Raw genomic sequence first — 24,656 nt, forward strand, 5'->3', positions numbered from 1 at the left:
AAACCCCAGAATCCTAAGCATGGTAAGACTGCCCATGATCTTACAAATCCAGACAAAAATTGCAGCAGCAACATAGTGAAAGACAATTTGGTTTTCAGATTGGATCTTTAAAACTGGATGATTTCACAAGATAGATGCTTGCGAGACAGATTTCCAGAATTTCTTTATACATCTACTTCCACTTCACTTCAGCTACTTTCAGTTATATCTTGAAATAAAAACACAGAAATGATCCTCAGAACCATCCAGATGTAGCCATATGAAATCTAGTGATAATCAGTCAAGTCAGATGTCCTGTTCTGTGATCTGCAGCTAAGTCACATTAAGATGCCGAAAGAAAATAAGAGGCACTAATGGTGCTCTGTGAAGATTTGCCCTGCTCTTTTGGTTTTGCAGTTGAGTTACAGCTGAAGAATAATGTTTTATGTGGCTCTGAACCATGGGGCATTTTGATATTGGGATTTCCACAGTGTTTCATGTAATAGCTGAAGTTCTCTTTCTTTCTGTTACTCTCTCCTGGTCCTGCTCAACTGTGCTAGACTTGCAAATGTGTCATGACTTCCTTGGTTGACCAGCGTGCAAGTCTAGATTATTCGAGGTAGAGATCCTGCCTTTTTTTAATTTGGAAAATAGTGGCTAAGAGTTTTGGACATTAAAGTGTAATTCAGCATAGAATCTTTTAGTCTGATGTCTAGGAAGACTTTTTATTCCTTCATCAGATCAAATGGATCAAATATAGATTACAAGTGAAAAGAAGAAAAAACATAAAATGGGGCAGGGTGGTGCCTGGTCTTTAGTTTGTACAGTGGTCAGTACAAATAAAATGATGGTACTTGTCATGCAGTGCTGTGGTAATATAAACATAACATTTTAGTGCACCAAGTGCCAAGGAGCATCAGAATGATAGATTAGTCAAGCTCATGATTGAATTCAACCACCATATTTTGAAAATTGCTGTGTAATTGAAGGTCACTAAAGGTCAAATATTCTGGAAAAGCTTCTAGGAACTGTGACTCTAATAACCGTGTTTCTTTAGTAAAGACCAATAATTTCAGAGTTTAGAAGTTACAGGCATGTTTGTAGAAGTGAGCTTGGTAAGGGACAGGTCCACAACAGTGTAAGCTGATGCATCAGCACTGCTAGTTCCCATACCTGGCAGTCACCCATATGACTGCGCAGGGAGGTGGTTAGCCAGCTAAACTGTCAAAACTTGGAGGAGGGAATGCTAGTTTTTTGACAGTGGGGTTAGTTTGCTGGTAGTGTATTTACTGATCTGATTTGCTGTGGGGTCAGACAAGCACTACCTGTGACACAAAGGTGAGCACAGAAAAGTGTGGCAGGAGAATGCCAACTTAAGCAACTTAAACTCTTGTGGAATGGTACCTTTGGAGTAATGTCTTACTCTTTCAAGAGGCTGCGACCTTAGCAGATTTGGTATATAGTCTGCTCTCCAGCCTTGTAAGAGGCATGAGTTAGAGGAAGTGTGTCCTATGTTTCAAACGGCTAACAGACTGCTTAATTTTCTAATAGTTGAATTGATTTCAGGACCATTTTTATAGCACAGTGACAGTATTGGCCTTTGCACACTTAGATTTTCATATAAAGTATCTGAACTAATCATTCAGTACTCTGTAGAGGAATCCAATTCTGGAATTTTCTCTCTTGATTTCTTTTGATTTTTTCTTATTTAGATTCCTCACTTTCCTGTGTATACTCGCTCTGGAGAGGTTACAATATCTATTGAGCTAAAGAAATCTGGTTTTACTTTGTCTCTGCAAATGCTTGAGCTGATAACACGACTCCACCAGTACATTTTTTCACATATTCTTCGTCTTGAGAAACCTGCACTAGAGTTCAAACCCACAGAAGCCGATTCAGCCTATTGTGTTCTACCTCTTAATGTTGGTAAGAACAGAGTTTCTCAATATTTACTTTGAGTTCCCTTACCAACAGATTTGTTAATGTTTATGTTAAACTTCAGGTATTAGATGTAGAATTGATACTATATGTGGCAGGATGAAGATGAATGTTAGTTATAATTTTTCTTCTTCAGAATTACAGATTAGTTTTAATTTACTGATGTGAGAAGATTTATAGTAGACTTCAGCTGACTTGACAAAAATCCAAAATCATATATACATGGGCAAGAAGAGTTTCCTTTGACATTTTGGGGGGATGGATGAAACAAATGAAATGAAAACAATCAAATGTGTGTACAGAACAAGAAAAAAAAATAGTGATTTACAACTTTCCAGAAAATTTCAGCCTGGAAAACACTTCCCTGAATAACTGAATTACGCACTTTCTTTTTAAGTTGATGACTCCAGCACTTTGGACATTGACTTTAAGTTTATGGAAGACATTGAAAAATCTGAAGCACGTACAGGCATTCCCAGTACGCAATATACAAAAGAAATGCCTTTTATTTTCAAATTAGAAGATTACCAGGATGCGGTTATCATTCCAAGGTGAGTACTGTATATAATATGATGTTGGATATGTACAAATTATATTTATATAAATACTTGTCATAATGGGATGTTAGTGTTTAAAACAGAAGATTTACTTGTATGAAACATTCCTAAATTAGCTAAGACACCAACATATATCTTCAGGTTTGTGGTATGTTTTTTTAATGAATAGATATAATTTTATATAGTGGGTTTTAGCTGTAGTGTTTAGGCCTCACAAGACTCCTTCCCTTTTTATTAGGAATATTAGCGTTCACAACAAAACCTGCACAGTATTCTGAGAAAAAGTTGTATGACTTCACCAACAACAATTGGCTAACTGAAACTAATTTTAACTTAGGAGATTGAGTGGGTGTCCTGTTCTCTGGTTGCTGCTTATTCTCAGCAAAGACCTGCCAAAGGAAGGCATGCTATTTGGTGGCTGGAAAAAATAACAAGAGAAAAAGAGAATTTAAGACTTAAGACTAAAAGAATCTTTTTGTTGAATAGTATTTAGAGAAAAAACTTAAGAGTTTTATGTAGTGGATATGCAGAGGCTCTCCAGAACTGGTGGGCTTTATGGAGACTTAATTTTCTCTATGTTGTTTGACATAATTTGGAAAAAAAAAAAAAAAAAAAAGAAATGGATTGATTGACTTGTGCCTGTGCCCACTACACTGTAAACAATGATAGGTGTAGAATATACTTGGAAAATAAATATTAGTACTTTATTTTGGTCTCATCTGTGGGTGTTTTTTTTTTTTTTCCTTTAAATGTCTTCCTATCACTGCACCTCTGCAGATGACTGAAGTGGTAAAAATGCTAGTGTACAAAGTAGTGAGGGACCATCTCTGTATAAGCATTACTTCATATGGTCAGAGTTGACACCATGGAAGCAGCTCACAGGTGTTGTAAATTAGCACAGTTCCTGAACTTGGAGCTATGGCATCTGAAGATCTGGTCACAGCAGCTGAACTAGTATTCGCTGCCCCCACACACACCCCCACCCTCTTTATTGGAAAGGAGGGAGGGAGAAAGAGGGCTGCTGAGTACATATTTTTCACGAAAATTCATTATTTGCTATCTGATAATGTTCAGGCATGGGGGGGAGGTTGACCTTGTTTTGTACATTAAGAAGTCTCATTAAGTTTTCAAGTACTTCTGTATTCAGTCAGCATAACAACAATGGGAATACCTGCTTATCCTGTTCTCTCTTACTTCTTATAAGCTTCTCAGAGGAGAAGCATAATGTGATGTCTGTGCATTGGTACTGTTCTACCTGAATTCTGATCTTATTTGGAGATTCTTCAGGATAGGCATGACTGTGAATAAGATAAAAGGATTTCCCGAAAGCTCTTTTAATCGGACTGGTTTTCAGAGCTTAGATGTTCAGGCAGTCTGGGGACGTGATTTTCTTGGTCTCATCTTTGCAGGAATGCTTAAAAAAAAAACAACCCATTAATAATGTTTTAATTAGAAGTGTCTATTTAGAAATCTGAAGAGAAGCTGAAAATGATAGATGTGGCAAATCAAATTAAAAAATAATATGCAAATTGAACACTGAGTGTATCTGGTAAGGAATTTTACACAAAATGTTCTATGTTCTTTTGGTCAACTGTAGCTGCCCCCCAGTTAAGGGCAATTGTGAAATACATTTTTAAACCAGAGTGGTTTGCAGAACACTTGATCTGTATGATCCCATTCACTAGATGCTACAAAATGCTAAGAGTCTGCAACAAAATTTAGACATACAGCAAAGTGCTCAAAGCCAAAACTATAGTGTGCTGCAGGAAGAAAAACAAGATCATGGTTATTGCTGGGTTCCTGGGTTCTTCCAATAATGGAAGGCTTGTCTGAGGTTCTGAAATAATCCTAGTCAGTAGTCCATACACTATATTGTGAGAGAGATGATAGCAAAGTCCCTAGTGATTTCATGTAGGACAAAATTCCTTCTTGAACCCAGATCTACTAAGTAGTGTAGTGTATCAGTCAACAAAGTACTTGAGAGATTTCAGTCTTGCTATACGTACTGGACATCTCTGTAAATTATGTTTCTACTTGTGACTGTTCTTTTGCTTTAGAAGAACAGTTATTAGTTTAAGCAGCAACCCAGAAGCCAGGCTATGTATCAAGGGAGAGAGAAGGGAAACTTCTTCAAAGTCACGAAGATTAACAGAAGCCTTCACACACAGAATTAATGCAATATAAACTTTGTACAGATAAGCAAATAGCAATAGGTCTTTTTGCTCGTATGATGAGGATACCTAGGAAATCAGGTATAGAAGGACTCTCTATAGAAGGACTCTCTTTAAAAGTCTGAACTTCTGATGTCAGGATCTCTTCTATCCTGTTGTATAGTCTTGCCATCAAACTTTATCAGGCTTCCTTTTTTTTTTTTTTTTTTTTTTTTTTTTTTTTTTTTAACATCTTTTTTTTTTTCTTTACTGTTCGTGTTTTTCACTGTAGTACCCGATTAGCATCACTAACAACGATAAAGGTGTTGCAGCAATTTGCCTCCACCACACTCACCCCCCTATTCCCCCCGGCCAAATTCTGCATTCTGTTAAAGAACTACATTGTCTTAGCCTCCTTAGAAGGCTTGTAAATTTACCTTATTAGGTATTTGGGTTTTTCTATTTTAACTCTATTTGGAGGATGACTTAGTTAAAATGCCAATTTAGATGTGAAGTAGTACAGTTTTAGTGTAAGGTAGAACTCCATTTCTACCGATTCTAGTACTTGAGGAGGCCAGACTTTAAAAATTAAGTTTAACTGTTAGATATTTAGAATTAAGAAATTATTTGCAGCATTACTCTGAGGTGGTTGTTCAAAGCTTGATTATATATTAGATTTTGAAGACATGAGTCTCCCATTTTATGTAAGTATCTCTGCATAGAGTATAGCTTAACTTTATTCTTCCTTATCTTACGACATGCATTTCACTTAGTATTTGATTTAGCTAAACAAATTGGGTTCTACAAAAAAACAGGTGAATTACTTGATGGTTTAGCATCTTGACTACATTGCAGCATCTAGAACCTGGTAGAGGCTTTACTGTAAGGATATAACATGCCAGACTATGTTTTTGTTTAGGTATCGAAATTTTGATCAGCCTCATCGATTTTATGTAGCTGATGTGTACACTGATCTTACTCCACTCAGTAAATTCCCTTCCCCTGAATATGAAACTTTTGCTGAATATTATAAAACAAAGTATAATCTTGACCTGACCAATCTCAACCAGCCGCTGCTGGATGTGGACCACACATCTTCAAGGTAACAGTCTTACTTACTTGACACTTGTGGTTTGACAACAAATCATGGTTTTCTTTGTTTTGGTATAATGCGATAAAGCCGAAGGCTTATGTTTTCCAAAATAATTACTGATTTTTAGATGAGGTGCTTAACTTGTGTCATAACAACTGTAAGGTAAGAATCCATTTTTTTTTGGAGATAGCTGTGCTGTCACTTTACAGTGTGTTAAGGATGAATACTTGGAGTAAACTGTCACTTTGGAAAGTTTAGGCTATTCATAAATTTTTACGTATTTATATTAAAGTATTTTCACTTGTTCTTAGACTTAATCTTTTGACTCCTCGCCATTTGAATCAGAAGGGGAAAGCACTTCCACTAAGCAGTGCTGAGAAGAGGAAAGCAAAGTGGGAAAGTCTGCAGAATAAGCAGGTAAAATAGAAGTACTTAATTCAAGGTGTTTCTCTCTAATAGCATTCTGAAGTTTACCTTCAAAAGTAAAATTCTTTTCTCACCCTTCTCCAACCTCACCCCAGATACTGGTTCCAGAGCTCTGTGCTATCCATCCTATTCCAGCATCACTGTGGAGAAAAGCAGTTTGCCTCCCCAGCATACTTTATCGCCTGCACTGTCTATTGACAGCAGAGGAACTAAGAGCTCAAACAGCCACTGATGCTGGTGTAGGGGTTAAATCACTTCCTGCAGATTTCAGGTATGTATTTTTTTCTATTGTCTCACTTTTGATATTTCACTTTAATGAAAAACAAGGTGATAATATACTGCTATTGGATGAATTTTAAATTGGTACCCTTTGTTTGACTCATGTCAGCTTTCAGTGAAGGATATAGTTAGAAAAGACTTGATTGTGAATAATAAGGTTATTCAATTATCTATGAAGATACTACAGTCACTTTTTTTCAGAAGAACATTGCTTTTTCTTAAAACATGTATGTGCATAAGAGTTTTCTTCTATTGTCATATTTTCTTGTAACAAAATCAGCATATATCTTTACAGATATCCTAACCTGGACTTTGGATGGAAAAAGTCTATTGACAGCAAATCCTTCATCTCTATTCCTAGCTCCTCTTTGGTAGAGAATGAAAATTACTGTAAGCACAGCACAATTGTAGTCCCTGAAAATGCTGCACATCAAGGTGCTAATAGAACCTCTTCTGCAGAAAAGCATGACCAAATGTCTGTGAATTACAGAACATTGCTCAATGAGTCACCCAGTAAACTCCAAATTGATGTCTCAGCAGAACTTGCAGCAATTAATGGTGTTTCTTATAACAAAAATCTTGCCAATGGCAATTGTGATTTAGTTAACAGAGACTTTTGCCAAGGAAATCAGCTGAATTACTGCAGGCAGGAAATACCTGTACAACCAACTACCTCATGTCCCATTCAGAATTTATACAGCAGTGAGAACCAGCCCAAGCCCAGCAATGAATGTACTCTACTGAGTAATAAATACCTTGATGGAAATGCTAACAGATCTACCTCAGATGGATGCCCCAAAATGGCAGTGACCACCAGTACTTCAAAAGCTCTTAATCTTTCGATAGACAGAGTGGACTTTGAAAAGAGCCCTTCCAGCGGGTACTCCTCAAAAACTCTTGGCCCCAATCCTGGTCTCATTCTTCAAGCTTTGACTCTTTCAAACGCTAGTGATGGTTTTAATCTGGAGCGGCTTGAAATGCTTGGTGATTCATTTCTAAAGCATGCCATCACTACATACTTGTTTTGCACTTATCCTGATGCTCATGAGGGACGGCTGTCATATATGAGAAGCAAAAAAGTAAGTAGTACCGATCCAGTGATATTGGATAAAATGCTGGCTGTAACAAACTGTATAAAAAAATTACATGAAGATTGAATGGCCCCAAGGTGATATAGGTCCACAGCCTTACTGACTATACATTTGATAGCATGCATGTTAGGAATAAAAGTACCAGATGACAGGGTTAATATTACATAAACCTTCATTGATGAAACTGTTTTTTACTGTTCATTTCTAAATCTAAACCAGCTGATTACCAGCCTCAGCAGAGATAGGCCTAAATAGAACCAACAGTTCTGGGTTAGTGAGGATATGTTTGGTGGACCATACTAGAGCTGTGTTGACTAGAAACTTTAACAGGAGCCCTTGAATGAAGGTTGAGAGTTATCCGCACATAGCCTTATGCTGTAGCTTTACTAACCTTTCAGTTGTTTCCTTAACAAACTACCTTTCATGCAAGCTTTTGCGTCATCCTACAGGGACATTAACAAACAAAATAAAAAGTACCTTTCAAAATCGTTACATCAAAACTGTTAAAAGTATTTTAATGTAAACATAAATAGTAGTGAGCGGAGTCTCTTCTTCGACTGCTTTTTTAAATTCTGGAATAATCAATCGTATGAAAGTTTTATTCCACATAATGTAATGACTAGATTAAAGTGCTAAGGATTTGACTGTCTGTCTCTAACAAAATGTATCACCCTGAGAATACTTGTTTAATCAAGGAAAATAAGGAAGACTAAATAACTTGCACAGTTCATTTAAAATTCAGTGAATATTCAAGTTCAAATTTCAAGACTTAAAGAAACATGAAAAATGTGTTTAAAATGAGAAATGAAGATCAGAAGTTGGTAGTTCAAAAGGAAAAGGAAGAATGTGTGTGCATATGAGAGCTTTTTTCCTTCTCTTAACAATATTTAAAAGAATTTGAGAGCATATCAAAATAACATCTGGATTATGACAACTAAAATAAGATTTGCTGTACAGAACTGTTCCAACACTTTCTGCTGCCAAGATTCAGGTCGATTTACCATAATAGCAATCATTTCTCATTCCAGATCTAGTCTGAATGTTGATTGTTAATGCTGTAATTAATGACACTTGGACAGACTATATTTACTGTTACTCTAAAGTTGGTAATAATTTTGTTTTACAAAGAGAATTTAATCCATCAGATTTCTTAACTGAAATTGTCACATTTTATATACCTGGCTTTAAAAAAAAGAAAAACAAAACCAAACAGAAACAAACAAACAAAAAAATCTTGCACCTTTGCTGTGGATTGGTTGTAGTGTATTAAGAAAGCTGAAAAGTAACCCTTTTGAGAACTAGAAGAAATACATAATGGGACAAGATCACATAAAATTGACTTGGTTCTTTGTATCTTAACCAGTGTTTTTATATAAACGTATGTCTAGAGGTTTATCAGAATGTTTTTCTTGAAGGTCAGCAACTGTAATTTGTATCGCCTTGGGAAAAAGAAAGGACTGCCTAGTCGTATGGTGGTATCAATTTTTGACCCCCCTGTCAATTGGCTTCCGCCTGGTTACATAGTGAACCAGGACAAGAGCAACACTGATAAATGGGAGAAAGATGAAATGGTAAGATTTCATTTAACTGTGTTGAGGAATAATTGTCTCCATGTATCAATATATTCCAATAACTGTGGTCTGTATTCTCTTTCCCCTACCTCCCCTCACCCCCCAAATATTTTTTTATTTTTTCAGTCGAAAAAATAATTTACATCTTTATTTCCTTTCTGTGTAAAACTTCACTATAACTTACAGAAAATGAGAGGAAAACTGCTCCTGAATATAACCCAAAGTAAGGAAACTTGTTGAACATCATGCAGTAATGAATGTGTATGTATTAATAGAAGAGCAGAGAAGAAGCCTTTTCGCTTTTTGTTCTTACCAGATGAACTCATGAGAGCATGCTCTGAAATTTCTCTGAGTTTAAACTGAATTATGAGTAACATTTTTGGTGTAACGTGTGTATGCAGAAGACCCTTTCTGTCTGTCTGCCTTTCAATAAATAGTGAATTCACCTTTGTAGAAGCTGAATTGAAACAGCAATTGATATTTTCATAGTGCTGTGGCAGAATGAGGATTATAACTGTCTTGAGAAAATTCTCAGTCAGCTGTCAGCTACAGCATGGGAATGATTGAGAGCTACTTCTCATCAGAAATAAAATGCTGACATAGACTCCATCATTGGTCATTCTGAAGCTATTGCTGATGAACAATCTTAATGAGAAGCTATTCAAATTATTTACTCTTTATACTTACTGTATGCTGAGAGTTCAAGTGAATGTTTAAGAAATATCACTGATCACAGCAGTCAATAACTTACTCTTTAAGTGTTTGAAAATGGTTTGGCATTTTCTGTTTGGGGGGTGTTTTTTTCTTTTTTTGCTCTCCACCCCCCCCCCCCCCCCCCCATTTTGCAATTCTGAAGACCATGCTCAGATTGTGGAACCACCAGAGGGCACATGAGAGGAATGATAGGTAGATGAACTGTGAAAATAAATGTTTATTACAGAATGAAACAACCTGATTATTGTAGTTTTCTATTGTGCTATGATTTCATTTCAAAGAAACTTACTGTTTTCCCTTTCTAAAAATAAAATAGCACATTTGGGACAGGAGTTAGGTTTTGCTTTTAAAAAGCTTTCTGTTCTCCGTAGCTCTTCAATGGTCTGATCCTCTTTGCTAACCACGGTTTATTTGTAAATAAGATATGCAATTCCAATCTAAAATATGAACGGTGATTTAATTAAGATGTGGTTTTTGTGCCAATTGATAGTCCAGACATTTTGTGGTCTCGCACATAAATTTCCTTCTTAGTCTATGGGGTGATGGTCTATAGCTGGGGCTAGAAATCTCGTAACTCTTTGAATTATTACTAAAACATCCTAGAGAAACATTGGTACATTTGGTATCATCAAGCATTAGGAGCTTCCTGTTAATAAACTAGTCTGTTGATTTTATCAAATAGCTAATTTCAAAGAAGCAGGAAAGAAACATTTAAATATATTTAATCCTCAGCTTGAAATGGAAGTGGCCATAACTTATTTAAAATCAAGCAGGTGTTCCTTAAGAAAAGCTTGTCTGTTCTGGGTTTCAATGATTATTTCTGAACTGCTGTCTAATGATTTAAAAAAAAAAAAAAAAACCCTGTTTCCTTTACTACAGCACATTCTTATTACTTTTTTTTTAATGCAAGAAATGATGTGCCAGTGATGTTAAGGTAGTTCACTTAGCTATGCTGTTAATTAATTTTACTTAGGAAGCTTGTGAATGAAATTGTGCAGACATTTAAAAATTAACTGATAAATTTCATTTTCACTACAAACAGACACTGAAACTGAAATCTGTTTTTAGATCTTCCATGTGGACATTGCTCATTCAGGGACTGTATTTTCATTTCAATGACAGATGTAACAGTGGGGTATGATTTGCAAAAAACATTACTTGCTTTAGTTGGGACTAGATAAACTATCCTGCCTTGAGCATCATGCTGCTACCAATATCCAAAATAATTACTTTAAATCAAATTTTGCTATCTGTTATTGAACAGTTAAAGTTACAGAAATGTCCACTTTTTATGTGTCAGTTGGGTAATTAATTAGCAGCAGAAAATCTTTTGGCAAGATATGCTAGAACTATGGCTTCCTACAGTCACCCTTTTTTCTGTCATTACTAAATCTGTTCCATCGTGATAAGGAAGGTTGTGATCTGTTTGACCCTTGGATGGTTTTGAGGACTGCTTAGTGTGCCTTACTGCTGCTACACATCCACAACTCTAAAGGATTGTGCATTTAGCCCAGAGAGAGAGGTCCCCAACATTAGCATCTGGTTCACAGATTCTCAAGATTAGATAGCTGAGACCTGCAGTTTGACTTGCATAGACTGAGGGCAGATATAGGCTATTTCACTTGATTCAAAATGGTGTTGGCTTTCAGGACCCAATCCAGAAAAGCACTTTGAATCTGATCTTACTCCTTTCAAATTCAGTGGCAGAATTCCCATTGATATCAGTGATGCAGGATCGAGCCTGTTAGTAGTCCTTTTGATGTAAGGAGGACTGCTTGTGCATTTAGTTAATATGTCTAAGTGCTTTCCTGGATTGGGGCCATAGCAAATTGTAGAGCATCGTATAGCTTGGGCATATCTGTGTTCAATTTATAACTTACTTCAGCCCGTGCCAATTTGCTCCAGATGAACAGGGAAGAGATACGAGACATCATTACTTCAGTTGTAGATATGTACATATTAGAAAATCAGAGACAACTTTAAGTTTTCTGTTAATTAGGTGAGGCTGTAAGTATAACTTTAAACAAGTTTAAATTATATCTCAGTATAACTGAAATAAAACAAATGTGTACTTGTTTAAAGAGGTGACATTAACATTAGTTGCCTTTGCATTGCATTATTCTACTTCATGACTTAATGTATACGTTAATACTTAGTAAAAATAAGTAACACCCCAGTCTTACCAAAGTGTGCTGTAGTTTCTGCTCTTCCATTCTTAGACCTGCTCTATTCAAATCCTGGCAATGTTATAAAATGTGTGACAAACTGGAGGGATATCATCTCTGTTAAAATTAAGAGTCATTGACTTGTATCGTGGGTCTAATGTTGAACCAAAAATTAGTCTATATCTGATTTCTTCAAATAGCTAGATGACTTACCGAATCCCTGACACATGCTATGCAGACTGTCACCCACATAAACATTAAATTCTTGCCAACTAATCAGTGTTAGACTCCTGGTTTTGATCTGTAATATAAAAATTGTCTATACTGATTCTCTAAACTTGTTTTCTATTAGTTTGCCAAGCAGACTGCAAACTTTGTAACTAACTGTACTTGGCATTGTAGAGAAATATATTTTGCTGCTTTCGAGTGATGATTATAGAAGCACTAGGGTAAAAGAAGTTCTTACAGTTGTTTCACTGAGTTCATTTTCCATTTGTGTGTCCCAAAACTGAGATTATGGTGACTGTTACTATAGTAAACCCTTGCAAACACTCTATTATTTAGAATGGAAGAATAGAGAGAGAATTTTTAAAATTACATTGATTAAACATTTGTAGGAGCATTACTTTAACAGCCAGAGAGAAAAATGCACCCAAATCTGTTTCTTTGTACTTCTCTAAATTTGTTAATTTAGATTTTTTCCTTAATTTACCTTGGCGTGGAAGTATATATTATTTAATTGGTATATGCATCAGATGCAAATATAAGCATCAGTCTGTATTCCTATGAAATGTATGATGTGTTGTATGTAAACTGTGTGCTACTTATTATAGATTAATAGTAAAGATTTTGTATTCCAAGGCAATTATTTTAGTCTTAAAATGGTGATTAGACAATATAATTAGGAACATTATTAATAATTTAAAAAAATATTCAGGCGTATTATTAGCAGATACTACCCACATTCTACTCCTACGGCATTTCCTAGGTCAAAGGTTATCATTTTCCTTGTTTGTACCACATTTTGTGTGTGTGTGTATATGTGTGTTCTTTTATAGGCAAAGGAGAATTTGGCTAATGGTAAACTTGAAGATTATGATGATGAGGAGGAGGATGAAGACCTGATGTGGAGGTTACCCAAGGAAGAAGCAGACTTTGAAGATGATTTTTTGGAGTATGATCAGGAACATATCAAATTCATAGATAATATGTTAATGGGATCAGGGGCTTTTGTGAAGAAAATTTCTCTCTCGCCCTTTTCAACCACTGATTCAAACTATGAATGGAAAGCACCCAAAAAGTCATCCCTGGGTAATGTTCAGTTTTCATCAGATTTCGATGATTTTGACTATAGCTCTTGGGATGCTATGTGCTATCTGGATCCTAGCAAGGCTGTTGAAGAGGATGATTTTGTAGTGGGCTTCTGGAACCCATCAGAAGAAAACTGTGGTGTTGATGCAGGAAAACAGTCTATCTCATATGACTTGCATACAGAACAGTGTATTGCTGACAAAAGCATTGCAGACTGTGTGGAAGCCTTGTTGGGCTGCTATCTGACCAGCTGTGGCGAAAGAGCTGCTCAGCTTTTCCTGTGTTCGTTGGGGCTGAAGGTGCTCCCTGTAATTAAAAAGACTGATTGGGAAAGCACTTTGTGTGCTGCCAGAGAGAACTGTAACAGTCAGCAGAAAAATCTTTCACCAAACTCTGTTTCTGCTTCTGTAGTTAATTCAGAGCCTTCTCTGTATAAAGACCTGGAGTATGGCTGTTTGAAGATTCCACCAAGGTGTATGTTTGATCACCCAGATGCTGAAAAAACCCTGAATCATCTTATTTCTGGCTTTGAGAACTTTGAGAAGAAAATAAACTACAGTTTTAAGAACAAGGCGTATCTTCTTCAGGCATTTACTCATGCCTCTTACCATTATAATACCATAACTGGTAAGTTGTCTTAAACTATTTTTCCTATATTATGAATAAAGGCAGTATATGTTGTGTTCCCATACATAGTCCTTTTATGATATGCCTTATTATTTTAACATATTAAGAAATTGGTGGCCTCTGAATGCAAAAAGCATTTTAGAAAAGAATATCTTGTTACTGATTTAGAGGGGGATTCTTACTGAAGCTGTATCTTGATATATGAATAATTCATATTTTGTCTTGATACAGATGCAAGATTTACTGAAGCTTAATCAAGCTTCAGGAAAGAGCACTTTTCATCTCTGACCCTCTATCTCTAGGTGTCTAACTACCACTAACTGATGTTAGATCCCCATTTAGCTGACATTCTTAGGTAACTCTAAATTACAATGTATTTCTAGAAGTGTAGCTGTCACGTTTTGCAAGTATATTTAGTAATTTTTTTCCATAGTTTAATCCTAAATATATTACTCTGACTGTACTTCTGAACAGCAAAATTAGACCATACAACATTTATTAGCTGAATAGTCTATATAATAGCAAAATACAGAGACTTCAGTTTGAAGTTGTGAATTGGAGGTTTAATTTAAGTCCAAGTATATTACAGAGTAAATATTTGAAGTCAAAGCTGAAGTAGTTTACTAGGTCAGACTAAATATTAATTTCAGGTTAACTGCTTAATGCTTCTATACATGATCACACAAAAGATTTGACACAAATACACATTCCTAGGTTAGCAAATGTCTTCAATTACATTTGCTTATGCTATTTAAATTATTAATGTAGTATTTGTTCTTTCTAAGACTTTAAATATTTTCCTACAATAATATTCAATCAAAACCAAACCAAGGTAAAATTCCAACCCTATTTGAAGTGAACAGCAAATTCCTGTGCAGTCAGCAGTCTGAATCTTTCCCCATACTGAATTGGTTCCTTATTCTAAGAAGTAAGAAATCTCTGCTTTAATTAAAGAAATAAGTCATTTTGAAATCTTAATACATTAAGAATCAGTTTTGACAAAATACTGAAACTGTTTCTTTCATTTTTCATTCGAGGTAGCATTACCTACTTACTTTTTACAAAAATTTCACAAAATCTGTAGAAGGTAGATAATTCCTTTTTTATATAGATTAACAAATGGGAACAGTAAGTCATAATATCTAGATAAAATTATGTTGTTAGGAGAAACTTTTGATTCTAGGTCCTTTTCTGTTTAACAGGGAAGACAATTTTGAGTTGCTGTTACAGGTAGCTTTTTTTGCAAGGAGCAGCGGTTGAGATCTAGCAGTATCTTAGGTTCAGCTGCTATAAAAGCAGCTTCCTACTAGACATTTCACTATGCCATATTACTTTTGTGGTAATTTTGTCTTCCTTCCTTTCCTCCCTCCCTCCCTGTTTGCTTTCAATATATATATATTTTTTAGTTTTATTTATATTCTAAAAATAGACCTCCATAACTCTCTAACCACTGTCAATTATCCGAACAGCAAGGGCTTCCCAATTTCAGTTTTCATTTTAAAAGAATCCATTCTGAATGGGAATCTTTGTTCAACACACTTCAAGAAGTCTGAATGTGTGGCAAATTGGATCAAAAAATCTCAGGTTGTATATTCCTTTTAATATATTGATTTCTTTATTCATTTTTGGAGGTTTGGTTATCATCTGTTTCAGATCAGCGTGGTGGTAGAATCTCTTGATTTTTATTTGTACATTTTTTTCCTCAGGACAATTTAAAGACCTTGAGCACAAGTGTTAATTCATTATGAACACAGGTTTGTTTTGCTAGCCTGACATAAATTAACATTTGGTTTAAAAGTGGCTTTATTATTAGATACAAAATTTTTTTTTGTAATGCAGTAGAAATATTTCTAAACCTAGACAGATACCTGTTTTAAAACACATTATTGCTTCTGACTGTTGGTAAGTTTGTGGTATTTACATGGCAGTGTACCACACTTCCTATCCAGAAAGGCCTGGGAAGAATGTGTGCGTTAAACTTAATTGTGTTGTTGTACATTCTTTTATTTCCAATGCTGTAAGATTGTTACCAGCGCTTAGAATTCCTGGGAGATGCAATTTTGGACTACCTCATAACCAAGCACCTTTATGAAGACCCACGGCAACACTCTCCAGGAGTTCTTACTGACCTACGATCTGCTCTAGTCAATAATACCATTTTTGCATCACTAGCTGTAAAGTATGACTACCACAAGTACTTCAAAGCTGTCTCTCCTGAACTGTTTCATGTTATTGATGACTTTGTACAGTTTCAAATGGAAAAGAATGAAATGCAAGGAATGGATTCGGAGGTTAGTGGTAGTAGAAAAAACGTGTTCGGTACCTGATTTGAAGCTTGTCATTGGATTTCTTAGCATGATGTACTTTTTTGTAATGCTTTAGTCTTGTACACATAGCAGCCAAAGAAGCAGGTGGCTCCCAATAATAAAGGACTAAATATGCAAAATAAAATACAATCTTTGGAAAGTTTAAAGTGAATAAAAATGCTCGAAGTAATTAAATTGAAACCAGGTTTGCCCTCCAGATTTTTTATGTGACACCTGATTTCAGTCAGTATTTTACCTTAGTGTTGTTTTTTTCCCCCACATTTTTCTTAGTTTTCCTCACTGATTAATTAAAAGCATTACTATACCATGAAAATAATTGTGGCAAAGAGGCACTAGGTCAAATAATAGTGATGTGGGATAGGGCATCAGTGCAACACCATGAACAACACTATCTTGGCACAAAGCAGGGCTTATTTAATGTAGTACACTGTGACAGAGTTCTGTGCTGTTTTTATTCTGGATGATTTTGCTGGAGCAGACATGATCACACTATAATCCAGTGTGTGTTTCTGACATGCTCCTAAAGACTTTATTTCTGCTAGCCAGGGAAACTTTATAAGCATCTTTCAAACATACCACTTGACAAACAATTTAACTGAAAACTTGAAAATAGAGATCTTATCTGTGGTGTGCAGGAAAGCTCATGATAATGAACACTTACTTGCTGGAGAATGGACTAAAACCAAATCATTTAAGTGAGCTGCTCAGAAAATGAAAGCAAGGGCCTTCTAGGTCAAATTCTAACTAGGAAGAGATGGACTCAATTATCCATTTTTAATGTTAAATAGTAGATTTTTGTCTTTAAAACTGTAGTTTAATCTCTTAAGAAATAATCTGTCTGAGAATATCACTAAATAAATGTTATCATCACTTTTAATAATTTCCTCTCTGATATGCAATTTAAAATCTTGGGAATCAGAAGACTTCAGTATATGTATCTGTTTACAACCCTTGCATCTGTCGTAGAGTGAAATCCGTATGTTTTCTAGGAAGGTTCAGAAAACAATGACTAAGAAATTTGTCATTGAAATTTGGATAGCATGAATTATTTTACATCAGAGGATCAAACTCTGTTATCCTTATAATATTCTTCATGCTATAAGCAGAAGGACTGGAAACTCATTTTAAGAGCTCATAGCAGTGATTTACCTTTGTTCAGTTTCTGCTGTTATACACAAAGGTTGCCTCAAAACTTCCACAAAAGTTGCAACCAAATTATAAGATAGCTGTTTCAAATAAAATTCTTGTTTCACTCTCCCTATGCCTGCTCCCTATCTTGGTCTGGCACTGACTTACTGAAACTCTTATTTCATCACAGTTAATGCAAGAGTCTTTGTTTCAGTGGTTCATGCCAGCTATACTGGTCTCCATGTGTGTCTCCACGTCATCTGCTTTTCTTTTTCAAATCTCACTCCTGAAACATCTGTTGTGCCTTGCCATATAGCTTTTAATTTCTCTCTCCCTCTGTTATTTAAGTACTGTATAACTCTGAAGTACTTGAGTATGCACTTAGAATGAAATACACTATTCAAAATATAGTTGAATTTGTTTCTTACCGTCAGAATTCCTGTTTAGAGGGCATACAAACCAAGTGACTCCTTGTTTGATTTATTTTAGGTAGAAATACCGGGTGGGACTAGTTCATGATGTTTTATGGTGATTATTAAAAAGACTGAAGACTTAGCATAGGCTTTTAAACCCTAAACTGGATTTCACTCAAGTGGAGTGAGAGCCTGGCCACTGGGGGAAGAGAACAGATAGGCAGATGCTTGTTTCTGTTTTTGTGGAAAGGAGGAATGGTCCCACACTTCTTTTTGTTTTCAGATTGCTTTGTTTGCACTCAGGTGGAAGTATATTGTATATATTGGAAATATGTTTTAGTAACGGAGTAGCTTGACGGAAGATCTGTTGACATGCACTGAAAGTTTCTAAGGGAAATAGACTATTGTCTGAAATTAGCAGTATAGAAGAAAACTCTGCCTGCTACATTAAAAGTACCTAAGCATGCCTATACAATACCATATTATCTCAATCTGACATTGCTGGTTATCAGCTACTCATGGCTTATCTTACTAATAACTGCTTTGTGCTTATCCTCTGGGGTAGAGGAGGTATGGAAAGGGTACATCCTGTTTTCTTCCAAAGCCTCCTTTTAGGAGTTATTTAAAATATGAACTCTTTTTTTTCCCCCCTCCATTATGAATGGTTTTCTAATATTAACTGGTAGAGCCAAGTCTGTTTCTTATTGGAAAAAAACAGACCTGTGGTGAAATCCTACAGAATTATTACAGGAGGAATTCACAAAGCATACAAGGTCTCTGTACACAATGGTGTTTGGGGAATTTTTTTCACGTTTGAAAAATGATATATCCAACAACTTGGTTTCATTGGGGAATAAAAGAATGATTTCACTTTGGAAAGTTGTCAATGAAAAACTTAGAGGAGGCAGCTCAGGGTAGGGTGTAAGAGAACTGACATTTCTGAAGATCTTTGTTTTATTTTAAAAGGAGCAAATGTGTCTCTCTTCTCCTCCCCTCCTCTCTCCCCCTGCCCTGGCTTTTTGTAATTGCAAACAGCTCAGAAGATCTGAAGAAGATGAAGAAAAAGAAGAAGACATTGAAGTACCAAAGGCCATGGGGGATATATTCGAGTCCCTTGCTGGTGCCATTTATATGGATAGTGGAATGTCTTTGGAAATGGTTTGGCAAGTGTACTATCCAATGATGAGGCCACTAATAGGTATTGTCAGTTTTCAGGAAAAAAAAGTAGTAATTAAGTACCATATGCTATGAAGAGTACAAAAATCAATTTTATTTTTTTAATAGAAAAATTTTCTGCGAATGTGCCCCGTTCCCCAGTGCGAGAGCTGCTGGAGATGGAGCCAGAGACAGCCAAATTTAGGTAAGAATAAATTTTCTTTGGTACACAGTGCTATAAACATTTTTAAGCTATGCTTCATAAACTGCTGAGGGTTTTTAAATGTCATGAGTGAATTTTAATTTCTTCTTCACTAAGCACCTAGGGTGATCTTTGTATTCGTTGTTTTGGTTTTTTTTTCCCCCAGTTGTAACTTTCTGAGAAAAGTAATGATTTCTGTTTAACTATGTTGCTCTAACTTATGTAGAAAAGAGAGTGTTGGTCTCTTATTTCACATTAACTTGCCCAGGCAGTGAGTAATTTTTGTGTGTGTTTTTGCAGTCCTGCAGAAAGAACTTACGATGGAAAGGTCAGAGTAACAGTGGAAGTTGTAGGAAAGGGCAAGTTTAAAGGTGTTGGCAGAAGCTACAGGATTGCCAAATCTGCAGCTGCAAGAAGAGCACTACGAAGCCTCAAAGCAAATCAACCTCAGGTCCCAAACAGCTGAGACTCCTCTTAAAAATAAATAAAATGGGGAAAAAAACATACAAATAAAGCAAAATTTTAAAAAAGTTGATGTTGAGAGGAACAAATTGAAGACAGAATTTAAAGTTTGTTTGATAACAGAGTAGATAAAACATTTAACGTGTATAAAATTTTGGAACTAATTGTAGTTATAGTTTTTTGCGCAAACACAATCTTGTCTTCTTTCCTCACTTCTGCTTTGTTTAATCACAAGAGTGCTTTAATGATAACATTTAGCAAGTGTTCAGAATAATTGTTGTCAGGTCTTTTTGTTTTACTTTATTGTCAGTACAGCTTCGCTTAGTGTTAGAAGGCCAGGGAGCTTATGCCTAATGCAGTTGCTAGATTTATATATAGTAATCTTGAAATTCTTCAATCTGTGCACTAGTGCCAGTCATAAAGCAGTTGGTAAACTGTATTGGATGATTGGGTATAAGAAAGAATAAGTGTGCCAGTATTGTCTTTTTTTTTTTTTTTTCTCCATGTCATCTTATTGCATTAAGATGATATTCCCAATCATTATTGCACTTATTTGTTAGGGACAGATTTTAATTGAAATGGCTGGCATACTGGTAGAATGAAATTTCAATTTCCTTATGCCACATAGTCTCTCATTTAAGAAAAAAAAAAAAAAAAAAAGGTTCTTGCCTTAAAAATAAATAAACCCTCATTAATAATCTTTAATTTCTTATCTTTTTTGGAACAAGCTATCTTACATTCCCTTCATTTTATTACGCATTTTACAATGATACGGCTCTATATTTACAGTACAACTCATTACTATAGCTGTGACTTATTACAGGATTATAATAGAAGTTGTATTCATATATATGTAATTAGGTTATTTTTAACAATACAGAGGAGGTGGTTAGTCTACAGAGTTTTGTTTTTTATACCATAAACAAAATATGGTCTTTGGCTAAAATTCCAATTTTACACAAACCTGCAAGGTAGATAGTTCCGATACTGGAAACTTTAATGAATAATTGCACAGTATAAACTGTCACTAACAAAATAACCTTAGACATATCACACCTAAAATATGCTGCAGATTTTATAGTCAGTTGGTTATGTATTTAACAAATGGAGCACCTTTAGACCTAGAGATATTTCCACGTAAATTTCTTACTGTACTTTTCAGAGTTGCATGCATATTTCACCTACCAAAGCTGTGCTGTTAAATGCCATGAAAGTTGATGTTTGAGATAAAACTGCCGTACTTTTGATACATCTGTGATTTAGGTCCTTAATTTAGAGAAACTAGCTCATTGGTGTTTTGATCTACTTGGGGGTGGGGGGAAATCATACTTTTATTTTTTAGGCTTTGCCTATACTTCTTTAATTAGGTTTTTGTAGGCACTCTTCACTTAAATACCTCAGTTCTCTTTTTTTCTTTTTCTTTTTCTTTCTTTTGTTGCATGCATTGTTTTTTTTTCTGTTTTGGTGCTATGTTTATATATTATGCTTGAAATTTTAATTTTTTGCACTGTAACTATAATACCTCTTAATTTACCTTTTTATAAAGCTGTGGGTCTCGTATTCCCACCAATATCAGTAGAGGTTTGCTGCAATTTTGCCCTGTTTAATTATGCTTGAAGTTTGAGAAAGCAGAGCAAGGTGTTTTAATGTTTTCCAGCACAATAGTTTGAACGTGATGCTGTGTCTTATGTATTAAATTACAAATAAATACTGTATTTCCTGCTTTTAAAACCCTATTCCTTTCCTCACAAATGCACACTAAAACAAAACAAAAACTGTCAGCTCTAGCTTTCTTAAAAAACAACAAAAAAAGAGAAATGCCTTAGTGGCAAGGGGTAGGCATTAAGCTTTTCTGAAATACAGTTTTCAAAAGTTTATATATTTTTTATTTTAAACATTTTTTGTTTTGCAAATTGAGCAGTTTTTGTATTTGGAAACAGCATTATTATAGTAGTCGCACCAAGAATTCTAATAGTAGCTTGTAGACAAATTCTGGCATTTCTTTGGTACTCAGTCATGAAACAGATATGAGGAAAGGACAAGTCTTTATATGTACAGAACAAATGTAAATGAAATGAAACAGTAAAAACATACAGACTAAATTTTCAAATATTAATTGCTTTGAGTTGGCTGTTTAAAAATTGCTGATTTACATTATAGCTGTTTCTTCATGATAGGAATGAAATTTCTTAGGAAAAATACATGATCATTAATGTTAACAATTCTGTGTTTCTGGCCAGAGATGAATTGGCAGATAAAATCAGACCAAGTCTTATATAGTTTTAACTACATTATGAACCAACTGTAAAATTTTAATCAGACCAAGTCTTACATAGTTTTAACTACATTATGAATCAACTGTAAAATTTTAAAGTTAGTCTTTTAACACCTAAAATTTCTTACTGATTGTTAGAAGGTTATAGATTCTCAGGGTTTTCGGGTGATGGTTAGGAGTAAAGTGCTGCAGAGTGTTTTGATGCAGAGAAAACTAGCTGAATTCGTTCTGTATTTCAGAATTGTTTAATGATTGCTTTGTTACTAGACAAAGCCTATGAATTGGAAGTCTGAAATGTGTAGTGGCTGACTATAAAGTAGTTTCTGCTGCTGATGCGTTTTTAAATGTTTTGAATGCCGCATTTTTTTCCAGTGTGACCTCATTGAAATACTTTGTATCCTTTGAGATGGAAAAGTCATATTAGTTTCCATGTTATATACATCTGTGTGTTTTTAACCCTTTGGTTGATAGGATTTTGATATTGGACAATGTATGCTATTAAAGACCTAAATCTGATCATTTGAAGGTTGGGATAGAAATCACTTGACATGCTGTAAGCACAAGTGTAAGCGAACTGTTGCAACCCATCTTCAAAAGCAACCACACAGGCTCCTCATAAATAGTGTGGGGGTTAGTTGGCATGAACCTTGTTTTTTTTATTTGTTTTTGGTTTTTTATCTTCTTAGTCGTATTATACTGTACTTTAAACAGTCCTCCTAACTATGCTGCGTTTTTATTTTTATGGCTTTTTTTTGCGCTGTTCTGTTCATGTAGCACAAATAAGCATTGCACTTGGTACCATGCTTTACCTCATTTCAAGGAAAAAAATGCTTAACAGAGAGGAAAAATGTGGTTTGGCCTTGCTGCTGTTTTGATTTACTGAATTTGAAAAAGATAATTATAATGCCTGCAATGTGTCATTTACTTGCACAACTTAAATAGGTCATTTGTAATGTCTGTGGCATTTTTACTGTATGTGGAAAAATACAACAAAGATGTGTAACAAAACTCTTGATTGTATTTTAAAACTATTGTTTTTTATGACATCATTTTTACTGTTATGTGAAGTAATTAAAATTAGAATGACCTCTGACACTCCTGTAATTATCTCTGAACAAACCAACATATTATGCATATAATGTAGTTTTTGCAAGAAGAATATTATGCATATAATGTAGTTTTTGCAAGAAGACAGCCTGTAGTAATTTGGTCAGCCTCAACTAAATCTCCACTCATTCTGAATATTGAGTGCCCAGTAGTGACTTCTGAAGTGTTTGTTCAGCTTGATGCTGCTAAAGTTCATACAGAAAAAGCCTACTATTTTTTAGTCTCATTACACAATAGTATGTTTTAACTGTAGAGTGCAGAACTTAACAAGAATCCAGACCAATTTCAGTGCTGGGGAGGAATATAATGCTGGCCCAGTGATGAGGTGCCAGATCCTCAGCTAGTGCAAATTGATGTAGTATCATTTTAATCTGTAGAACTGCATTGATTTTACATATCTGAAGACCTTGTGCTTATATATATATATGTTGCAGAGTTTGGGTTTTTTCTCCTTGTAAGTAAATATAGAACCATGAACTGGAAAATGTGGTTTTTATGTTGCTGCATACGACATAAGTATGTTACAGAGATTTTTTATTTTCTATATAAATGCATGTATCCCAGTCTCAGCAGCACACACAATCTGAAAATGACAAATAGCTTTGTGATCTGCTGTGATATTACACTTGCCTCTGTCTGACAGTGTTCCCTCAAAAAGCATTCTCATGGAAACCTCTATTTATTATATAAGTAAAGTGAGAAGGAATTTGAATTTTGGTACTTAATTACTGACATTGACCTTTTTAAACTGCTCTAATTTTCAAGAAGTTAAAGTTAAATTTCTTTTCTTTCATATTAGGTTTAAAACTTTAAACACTACAGTTCATGACCATGAAATGTAATCCAAATATCAACTGTAACTCAATCTGAATTAAGTTAGCAAATATCTAGAGGTCATTGTAGTATACTCCACTAGCAGTCAAAATTAACTTCTGTCAAAGCTAACTACACTTTTTTTAATAAATTTTATCTAATAAATCCCTTGGGTTTCTTCCCTCTTTTGTTTGATTGGCAACCACAGACTACTTTAGTTGCTTTGTAGATGCACTCAGAATTTACTGCAGCAGCAAGTTATAGAGAAAAGTGTTTGTGAACAAGAATTGGAAATTGCAGGCATTTTTATTGTAAATAGTTTGACTGAAAAGATGGTTAAAATCAAGTAGAATGAATAACATTGTAGAATGAATAATTAATAATTTGATGGACAATAAAATACCTACCATCACATGCTGCAGCTGTCTTTAAGGGACATAAAATGTAATTCATTCATACTGTAATCATGCTGCAGAAGTTTGCAATCTGCACCTTATGGATCACAATTACCTTTAATAGTTTTTTGTAATAATTGTAGCTGAGTATATCTCCAATAAAGTTATGGTCTGTTCACCTTGTATTGTCTTTTTTCTTTTGTTTTTAGTTCCTATTAATCTTTTCAAAAATCTTTTGTAGTTTACAAGAATTTACTTTTCAGTCTTAATAACTTTAAAAATTAGGAAAACATTATTTCTTAGCCTTGTTTAAATACAAGCCTAGTTGTCTCCTCCTCCTGATGAATGGACTCTCTTCATAGCTATGTAAAAATACTCTAAAGGGACACTCAGGTTAAAAATGGCATGCATGCTACAATTTGATCTCTGTGTTGACCGTTGTACCTGCAAAATGGCTGTTGAAGCTGGGAGGCCCCAG

The 24,656-nt window shown here is 34.9% G+C and overlaps 1 protein-coding gene across 9 annotated transcripts in view; it reads left to right on the forward strand.

Moving 5' to 3' along the window:
- Positions 1-24,361, forward strand: part of DICER1 (dicer 1, ribonuclease III) — a 71,809-nt gene extending 47,448 nt beyond the window's left edge. For 8 of the 9 annotated variants that reach the window (XM_064512125.1, XM_064512127.1, XM_064512126.1 and 5 more), the window contains 12 exons: positions 1,692-1,905; positions 2,315-2,468; positions 5,544-5,726; positions 6,029-6,134; positions 6,239-6,414; positions 6,718-7,501; positions 8,929-9,084; positions 13,022-13,901; positions 15,924-16,192; positions 18,805-18,967; positions 19,054-19,129; positions 19,427-24,361. In XM_064512125.1, the coding sequence (XP_064368195.1) occupies positions 1,692-1,905; positions 2,315-2,468; positions 5,544-5,726; positions 6,029-6,134; positions 6,239-6,414; positions 6,718-7,501; positions 8,929-9,084; positions 13,022-13,901; positions 15,924-16,192; positions 18,805-18,967; positions 19,054-19,129; positions 19,427-19,592 (3,327 nt within the window). In that variant the 3' untranslated portion in view covers positions 19,593-24,361. Of the gene's footprint in view, positions 1-1,691; positions 1,906-2,314; positions 2,469-5,543; positions 5,727-6,028; positions 6,135-6,238; positions 6,415-6,717; positions 7,502-8,928; positions 9,085-13,021; positions 13,902-15,370; positions 15,485-15,923; positions 16,193-18,804; positions 18,968-19,053; positions 19,130-19,426 lie in introns of those variants that run through there. The other variant, XM_026107688.2, reaches the window with a different exon arrangement.
- Positions 24,362-24,656: the final 295 nt, after the last annotated feature.

Source organism: Dromaius novaehollandiae, chromosome 5 (assembly GCF_036370855.1).
Source record: "Dromaius novaehollandiae isolate bDroNov1 chromosome 5, bDroNov1.hap1, whole genome shotgun sequence".
Classification (NCBI taxonomy): Eukaryota; Metazoa; Chordata; class Aves; order Casuariiformes; family Dromaiidae; genus Dromaius; species Dromaius novaehollandiae.